The sequence below is a fragment of the Salmo trutta genome, chromosome 20 (assembly GCF_901001165.1).
Source record: "Salmo trutta chromosome 20, fSalTru1.1, whole genome shotgun sequence".
Lineage (NCBI taxonomy): Eukaryota > Metazoa > Chordata > Actinopteri > Salmoniformes > Salmonidae > Salmo > Salmo trutta.
In genome coordinates, this window is record NC_042976.1 from 26,349,113 (window position 1) to 26,358,987 (window position 9,875).

The 9,875-nt window shown below is 41.6% G+C and overlaps 1 protein-coding gene across 1 annotated transcript in view; it reads right to left on the reverse strand.

The window, feature by feature from the left end:
* Positions 1 to 5,434, reverse strand: part of LOC115155786 (F-box-like/WD repeat-containing protein TBL1X) — a 14,875-nt gene extending 9,441 nt beyond the window's left edge. Inside the window, exons 1-5 of the mRNA XM_029702738.1 lie at positions 5,353 to 5,434; positions 5,253 to 5,320; positions 4,693 to 4,838; positions 4,064 to 4,283; positions 2,043 to 2,175 (exon numbers count right to left, since the gene is read on the reverse strand). Of these exons, the coding sequence (XP_029558598.1) occupies positions 2,043 to 2,175; positions 4,064 to 4,283; positions 4,693 to 4,838; positions 5,253 to 5,310 (557 nt within the window). The 5' untranslated portion in view covers positions 5,311 to 5,320; positions 5,353 to 5,434. The remainder of the gene's footprint in view (positions 1 to 2,042; positions 2,176 to 4,063; positions 4,284 to 4,692; positions 4,839 to 5,252; positions 5,321 to 5,352) is intronic.
* Positions 5,435 to 9,875: the final 4,441 nt, after the last annotated feature.

A 9,875-nucleotide genomic window follows, 5' to 3' on the forward strand; every position in this document is an offset into this window, starting at 1 on the left:
TGAGTTGGACCGCAGAGTGAAGGAAAAGCAGCCAACAAGTGATCAGCATATGTGGGAACTCCTTCAAGACAGTTAGAAAAGCATTCCAGGTGAAGTTGGTTGAGAGAATGCCAAGAGTGTGCAAAGCTGTCAAGGCAAAGGGTGGCTACTTTGAAGAATCTTAAATATATTTATATTTTTTTAACACTTCAATGGTTACTACATGATTCCATATGTGTTATTTCATAGTTTTGATGTCTTCGCTATTATTCTACAATGTAGAAAATAAGGAAACATCCTTGAATGAGAAGGTGTTTCCAAACTTTTGATTGGTAATGTACAGTTGAAGTCGGAAGATTACATACACTTAGGTTGGAGTCATTAAAACTCGTTTTTAAACCACTCCACAAATTTCTTGTTAAACAAACTATAGTTTTGGCAAGTCGGTTAGGACATTACTTTGTACATGACACAAGTAATTTTTCTAACAATCGTTTACAGACAGATTATTTCACTTATAATTCACTGTATCACAATTCCACTGGGTCAGAAGTTTACATACACTAAGTTGACTGTGCCTTTAAACAGCTTGGAAAATTCCATAAAATGATGACATTGCTTTAGAAGCTTCTGATAAGCTAATTGACATAATTTGAGTCAATCGGGGGTGTACCTGTGGATGTAGTTCAAGGCCTACCTTCAAACTCAGTGCCTCTTTGCTTGACATCATGAGAAAATCTAAAGAAATCAGCCAAGACCTCAGAAAAACAATTGTAGACCTCCACAAGTCTGGTTCATCCTTCTGAGCAATTTCCAAAGCCTGAAGGTACCACGTTCATCTGTACAAACAATACTACGCAAGTATAAACACCATGTGACCACGCAGCCGTCATACCGCTCAGGAAGGAGACACGTTCTGTCTCCTAGAGATGAATGTACTTTGGTTCGAAAAGTGCAAATCAATCCCAGAACAACAGCAAAGAACCTTGTGAAGATGCTGGAGGAAACAGGTACAAAATGATCTACATCCACAGTAAAACGAGTCCTACATCGACATAACCTGAAAGGCCGCTCAGCAAGGAAGAAGCAACTGCTCCAAAACAGCCATAAAAAAAGCCCGACTACAGTTTGCAACTGCACATGGGGACAAAGATCGTACTTTTTGGAGAAATGTCCTCTGGTCTGATGAAACAAAAATAGAACTGTTCGGCCATAATGACCATCGTTATGTTTGGAGGAAAAAGGGGGAGGCTTGCAAGCCGAAGAACACCATCCCAACCGTGAAGCACGGGGGTGGCAGCATCATGTTGTGGGTGTGCTGTGCTGCAGGAGGGCCTGGTGCACTTCACAAAATAGATGGCATTATGAGGTTGGAAAATGATGTGGATATATTGAAGCAACATCTCAAGACATCAGTCAGGAAGTTAAATCTTGGTCGCAAATGGGTCTTCCCACAATGACCCCAAGCATACTTCCAAAGTTGTGGAAAATGGCTTAAGGACAACAAAGGCAAGGTATTGGTGTGGCCATCACAAAGCCCTGACCTCAATCCTATTGATTATTTGTGGGCAGAACTGAAAAAGCGTGTGCGAGCAAGGAGGCCTACAAACCTGACTGAGTTAAACCAGCTCTGTCAGGAGGAATGGGCCAGAATTCACCCAATTTATTGTGGGAAGCTTGTGGAAGGCTACCCGAAATGTTTGACCCAGGTTAAAACATTTAAAGGCAATGCTACCAAATACTAATTGAGTGTATGTAAACTTCTGGAATGTGATGAAAGAAATAAAAGCTGAAATAAATCACTCTCTCTACTACCATTCGGACATTTCACATTCTTAAAATAAAGTGGTGATCCTAACTGACCTAAGACAGACAATTTTTACTATGATTAAATGTCAGGGATTGAGAAAAACTGAGTTTAAATGTATTTGGCTAAGCTGTATGTAAACTTCCGACTTCAACTGTATATAGATAGTGAATCGCCAATAAGTTAGAAGAAAAAAAAGATAATATTTTTAGGCCAGCCCTACGCCCAGCCCTACACCCACCCCAGTGAGACTCACCCCGAGGCCAGCAGGTCGCTGACAGGGTTCCAGGCACAGATGAACACCTCTGACTCATGGCCTCGGAGGACCGTGGCCTTGCTGGCTGGGATCTCCACGTCCACATCCATCTCCATGGGCTCGCTGTGGTTATCTGTAATCAGATCAAACCCACACTCTGTTAGACACATACAACTCCCAGTACCTGCTGTACTATTCAGAATATCACATGGAAATGGAACCATATTTTCAGTCTTTCTATTCCAGTGCCATATTCAGCTTCAAAAACAAACTATCTGGACTGTTTCCATCTATTAAGTGTGTTTCTGACAAACATTTGAGATGTTTAACCTCTCACCATTCAAAATCATAACCATTCAAGATCAAATCATTTTAATTAGGCTAGTTCTAAAACATTGTCTTCAAAAAGCAGAGAGTGAGATTTTTAAATAACCGTGTTATCTAAGATTTTCAATTTCCGCATCAAACATACTTGTTGACCCAAAAGAAGCAGAGGGAGCAATCTGTGCAGGGTCAAAGTTCAGCTATTCGGGGAGATGAACTAAGAGCTTATCCAGTAATCATCTTCGTATCCTGCCAGCACTATTGATAAAATGTGTTTTTCTTCCAGACATGTTCTTGCTGCAGCGCAATCCAAAGGGCCTGCAGCGCAATCCAAAGGGCCTGCAGCGCAATCCAAAGGGCCTGCAGCGCAATCCCAAAGGGCCTGCAGCGCAATCCCAAAGGGCCTGCAGCGCAATCCAAAGGGCCTGCAGCGCAATCCAAAGGGCCTGCAGCGCAATCCAAAGGGCCTGCAGCGCAATCCAAAGGGCCTGCAGCGCAATCCAAAGGGCCTGCAGCGCAATCCAAAGGGCCTGCAGCGCAATCCAAAGGGCCTGCAGCGCAATCCAAAGGGCCTGCAGCGCAATCCAAAGGGCCTGCAGCGCAATCCAATGGGCCTGCAGCGCAATCCAAAGGGCCTGCAGCGCAATCCAAAGGGCCTGTAGCGCAATCCAAAGGGCCTGTAGCGCAATCCAAAGGGGCTGCAGCATCCCTGTCTGTTCAGACAAGTGTGAAAGAAAAATTACATATATACCTGATTTGTTTGATATTAGTAGTTAGCTATTAATACTTAACAAATAGGAGGATATTTATGTCCTGTTAGTGTCTGTGTTTTTATGGACTCCACTCTAGTTCCCTGCAGCTAATCTGGGAGAATGGGGACCAGAGATGGCTTGAGCTGACAAATGAGTTAGACTGCATTACATAGACAAGAATGTGTTTTACTAGGGAGAACTTGGGAGTAGAACAATCCCTCATTGTCTCAAAATCATCCTTGCAACTGGGGAACAAAGCCAGGGTGGGGTTAAGACAACGACAGGATAAACCCAGAGTGGTTTATGATGCTCCAAGATCTGCATGAGGGGGGGGTTGAACAGCCTCATTATTGCAATAATTAAATCGATATTAAATAAAGATGATTGTTTGAAGAAATTACCCAATCTCTCTCAGTACTGAATTTCCATGGCACAAGTAATCATTATTTACAGTAAGATAGTCTTTCCTGATGTTCTGCCACCCACACACACATTAGACTAACTCCAGTGGGATCGGCTGACAAACATCCACAAAATCCGCTTCTCCCTAGTCTAATGCGTCACCTGACCCACACCTCTCTGGTTTCACTGGCTGAACTCTACAAGCATCTGAACAGTTAGGGAGGCACAATAAAAGGTAAATGCAGCCAGGGTCAAATTCACCAACACTCAATGCCATGCCACTAATGACCTCACATTTGGTGAAAACCACACTGTACTGAAGTAACCCCCCCCCCCCCCCCCACACACTTAAAGCTGTACTAACACTGTGCTCAAATAAACCAATGTGATGTTGATCATGCTTGGGTTTGCTGGTTTATGGAGATTCAGCTGTCTCACATAGTAAGTATCGAGATAATGTAGGAAAAATATAATTTGCTAAGTTACGACACGAAAATACCAGCTAGCAACAGCTAAATGGCTCAAAGAGGATGTAATTCTTACAGATGGTGTGTGTTCCGTTTTCCTCCCCGTTCACGGTGGCCTCTCCGTTCTTTGTTGCGTTAAGTTGGTTGCTAGCGGCAACAACTGCCATGGTGCAGGCCGCCTGTTGCTGGGCTAGCTTGTCGCGGAAGGCCTGCTGCCGCGTCTGTACCACGTCCGGCATAACCGCGTCGATGAGTGACAGAGACTCGATGGGCCGCCCATCAAACACTGTGCCATCCTGCCAACATAACGCCAAACATGACATGGTTACACCATATTTCATTAAAGGGGGGATTTAATTTGTTTTCATTTACCAAGTACAATAGTGTATTGATTTTTGTATTTATTTTTGTATTGTTAACTATTTATGATTTTGATCAATTTACTTCACTATATTAGTGAAGGCAGTCTTATATAACCCCATTGATTTATATGGAGAGTGTGTGTTTGTTCTGACAGTGGTAGTCCAAGGTTGTATTCTCTAGGCACCAAATAATAGAAAACAGATTGAAACAGGGAGGAACTATGTGGACTTTTACAATAAAACATTTTTTTAAAAATGTGTTCTGTTGCAAAACATTTTGCTATGGTGTGCACTAATGAATGTGTCCCAAGGCAGCAGCCTGGACTGGAGCAGCTGGCCTCACCTCATTGATGCTGATCTCTGCCTCCACATACTGGAGGCCTTTCTGCAGGATGGAGATGAGGGCAGCAGGGGGCACTAGTGTTCCATTGATGTTGGACTGGCTGATGTGGCTCTCGATTCCAAAGGTGAACGCTGAGTGGGAGAAACCTGGAAACGAACACACAGAGAACACAGTCAGTACAATGACAACACCAGAGACCCTGCAACACAAACCTCTCACTCCTATACAAACATATCTACACTTTTTATGTCAATGTTATGCCATCAAAAAAATACAAGTGAACGCAGACAGCGGAGCGAGTCAATTATCCGTACCAAGTATACTTTTTCAGTGCAATACATTTTGAAATGCCAGAGCTATCATGTGTTTCACCAATGACGGGCTTCAAAGAAAGCCCCAACAAAAGAGTAATAAAATACAGCGTCTAGGAACTCAATAATTCATTCAACCTGTGAAATATAGGTTAGCATGAATGGCATGAGAGACAGACACCGACATACAAGCAGACAGGCACAGACAGACAGACAGTGTGTTCCAGGAAGTTTGGAAGTCATACATACCTGACTCCTGAAGATATCTGTAGACCAAGAAGTTCACTTCATCACTGGTTATACTCATCTTAGCCCACCTCGATGGAGGAGGTACTGTATCTTAGCCCACCTCGATGGAGGAGGTACTGTATCTTAGCCCACCTCGATGGAGGAGGTACTGTATCTTAGCCCACCTCGATGGAGGAGGTACTGTATCTTAGCCCACCTCGATGGAGGAGGTACTGTATCTTAGCCCACCTCGATGGAGGAGGTACTGTATGTAGTAAAGATGGACTCAGTCTAGGGAAGAGAGAGGAAGACATTGAGTTTTAGATTCATTACACAGCTAGCTACATCATTTCAGAAGACAACAAGCTTCCCAACGAGTGGGACAATGTAGGTTACCGTATATCTTGGTAAGTCCCCAATCATCATAACCAAATGACTTGACAGCTACCTTGTCCTCACATACAGAGATAAAGCAAGAACATAAATGTGTCTCTGTCCATGGTTAGAAGCGCACACACAAAGAAAAACCCAACTAACTCCCTCCATTAGTGTGGGCCCCCGTTCGCCCATTGGCTGCACTTTTCGACCCACTGAGAATAGCAATGACCGGGTCACTTAGCCAGTGAATCCATCTCCACTACACAGGCCAAGTATTCCCCCGTCTCTCTACTGTGACACGACTGCGGCGTCCAATTCCATTAGTGACCTGGCCACTGATCTAGATGGATAGAAGCCTAATAAAGCATTACAGGGCATTGAATGCCTACTGCCGTTATCTAGTAAACCATAGAGAGCTTAGCACACGGCGTAAGGATAATTACTGATAAAGTTGGGGGACTTTCACATCATTATCTCTTTCTCAGATAACATTTTATTGGCGCCGACGTGAAGATTTCAACTTGGTATTCTTTCAAAACTACTGGGAGCTGAAGAAAAACAACAAAAACGGAACCCTTTAGAATCACAGCAATTGAGTTATTGTTCCCACTGATGAGCTAGCCTTCAGGCTAATGAGCGCTTCGCTACAATGGAATGATTCATCATTTTCCAACAATATATTAATGAATTGGCAGTACACAGTATATTATGCATAATAGGGAAGGAAATACAAAAGGAGAGAGACTGGAACTATTCTGAAACTGAAGGTGCAACCAGGTAAACATTATTTTGTATCAAAGGCCGTGTATCGGTTTAAGAGTTGAGCTGAATTTCAAACTGAAGGCAAAGCAGACAACAAATATTTGATATACCACACATAACGCAGTCAATACCATGTAGACAACCATACATTGTAAAATGGTTCATTTTCACATTGGCAACGCCAATCATATTCAACATTTGACCAAAGATTGAAAAACTTGAACCTCTGTACCTCTTCAAAAACTGCCAGTTATCCATCATAAACCTTTAACACCCCCACTAAAACAGTTAAGACTTCCTCAGAGATTAACAATACATTTGAACTTGATCCTAAACCAATCATTTAGAATGCTGAATCATGGCCATTGTTATATTTTGTGCTTTCAGTCTGACCTGAGGGGTAGAACTGGACAAGAGGGACAAGCTTCTTACCAGACCACATACAGAGTAGAGCCAGTCAGTAAGAAATGTAGGCCTCTAACCTCCATACCACACCACTCACAGAGCTCAACTCACTCCCAAGAGTCACCCTTTGGTAGCATAGCAACAAGCAGGAACCAGCGGCAAAATACACAGAGAATAGTGTTGTCCCAATTTACCAGTGGGCCCTGTGCCAGTTGGGTCGAACATGTTACCCAACATGAATAACAGACGTCTTTCACCTTGGGATATTCTTTCACATGGACTCTCTGGTTTTATTGCACCGCACAGCAGACATGCAGCGCTCAAATGAAATAACCCCCAATATTGGCTAAGTGTTAATGTTCGCATTAATTTTCCTCCCAAAAAAAGAGATGGTGCTATGATTTGGAGCTGGTGTGAGAATCAATCTCACACAGACACATTCTCCTTATGGCGTTCCATGAATACATAATCATACCACATGTTATTGAATGAGAACCATTGCTTGATTTACAGTATCATAAAACCCAAAATGCAATACATTTAAATATGATCAATAACGTATTATAAAATTTTTTAAGTACAACATAAACACCAAAGCTGGAACAAGTCCCATTTTACCTAGCGTTCTAGCTAAACTAAGCCTTTGTGTGATAGTCTGGGTGGCCTGCAGAGCTCAATGCCAACCCACTAAACTGCTTCTCTTTGGGCTAATTAGATAACAAGCAGGGTCTGGCTAGAAGGGAAGGCATATCTGTATCAAAGCTGCGAGACGCTGCTCCCATGGCCACCACCCCCACAACAACTGGAAACATAATTATACTGAACAAAATATAAAACACAACATGCAACAATTTCTAAAATGTTTACCGAGTTACAGTTCATAGAAATAAATCAGTCAATTTAAATAAATTAATCAGGCCCTAATCTCTAGATTAGGATGTACTGCCAAATTCTCTAAAACAACGTTGGAGGTGGCTTACGGTAGAGAAATTAACATAAAATTATGTTGGGACAGTCCTGCAGTCAACATGCCAATTGCACACCCCCTCAAAACTTGAGACATCTGCACATCTTAGAGTGGCCTTTTATTGTCCCCAGCACACGGTGCACCTGTGTAATGATCATGCTGTTTAATCAGCTTCTTGATATGCCACACCTGTCAGGTGGATGGATTATCTTGACAAAGGAGAAATGCTCCTAACAGGGATGTAAACAAATTTGTGCACAACATTTTAGAGAAATAAGCTTTTTGTGAGCATGTGAAAATGTTATCCGTTGGGTATCATAATTTATGTAAACTGACTTGAGTATCAGCTATGATACAGTATCATTGGAAGAACATATCTGCCACCCTAATGTACATCTTTCGGTACACAATCTACAAAGGCAATTCCAAAGTAACAGAATGAGACTGCAATTTTTCACTTTAAAAGAATGCCTAACAAAAGCCATTGATTGCAAAGTTAAACAAACCATAAAACTCTATGCAAAGGGACAATTTCCTTACCTTTTACAAAAATACATTTACTCAAGAACAGTGCAGATGCAAAGTTAGGTAACAGAATGACGGTAAAATCTTCCTCTGTTTTTTTATGTGACCATGTTTTCCAAAAACTCTTAAATATCTATTTATGCAGAAAGAATGGGGTGTCAGCTATGATGACACCTTGAGTTTGAAAAAATGTTATTTTGGTTATTGAACTACAGTAAGTGAAGTGGATGAAAACCCAGTAAGAGGGATGGTAACAGAATGACATGGGTCACTGATCTGTACTATACAGAAATGCATATATATGAATGTTATTCTCTTCATGGGGATGTATCCTTAATAGGTACACAAAGGTAGAAGATTTTAATATCCTCCTTTGCATTTTTGGGTATAATTCTACACTCTGGCTATTATTATTATTAGGATACCTGGGGTGGCAGGTAGCCTAGTGGTTGGGCCATTAACCGAAAGGTTGCTGGATCAAATCCCCGAGCTGACAAGGTAAAAATCTATCATTCTGTCTCTGAACAAGGCAGTTTACCCACTGTTCCCCGGGAGGCCATCATTGTAAATAAGAATTTGTTCTTTACTTACTTGCCTAGTTAAATAAAGGTGAAATAAAAATCAACTCAGTCTCAAGCAATCTCTTTGGAGAACATTGGAAAGCAATCTTGATTGGTGGGATGTAGGGTTCTATGATGAGCTGATAAATGATAAATGTAATCCTTATCCTACATGTGGTATTAGAGCCCTGAAGCATATGGGAATTCCCATGTACAAAGCCCTATGATCACTAACGTGAAGTTCATAGGAGCACATCAAATTTGGAGTAAAATGAAAGCTAAGAGTCTATATTTGAGAAATTAAGGCATATTTACATTTTTCAACCATGTTCCAGCCTACAAATTAGGAATAAGCAAAGGCGTTGATATCGGGTCAAATATGGTTAAAGCGGTCTTAGAAGACATATATCAGTATAATGTATTATATTGTACTGAACTATGTTATACATGCTGTGATGTCCAAACTTGTGAAACATAGATGGACCGGACCAACCAAATTGGTCTTTTTTTTAAAATGTAACCTTTATTTAACCAGGTAGGCTAGTTGAGAACAAGTTCTCATTTACAACTACGACCTGGCCAAGATAAAGCAAAGCAGTGTGACACAGACAACAACAGAGTTACACATGGAATAAACAAGCCAGTAACACAATAAATAAGTCAATGACACAGTAGAAAATTAAAAAAAAGTCTATATACAGTGTGTGCAAATGGCATGAGGAGGTAGGCAATAAATAGGCCATAGTAGCGAAGAATTACAATTTAGCAGATTAACACTGGAGTGATAAATGAGCAGATGATGATGTGCAAGTAGAGATACTGGTGTGTAAATGAGCAGAAAAGTAAATAAAAACAGTATGGGGATGAGGTAGGTAGATTGGGTGGGCTATTTACAGATAGACTTTGTACAGCTGCAGCGATCAGTTAGCCGCTCAGATAGCTGATGTTTAAAGTTGGTGAGGGAAATAAAAGTCTCCAGCTTCAGCGATTTTTGCAATTCGTTCCAGTCACTGGCAGCAGAGAACTGGAAGGAAAGGCGACCAAATT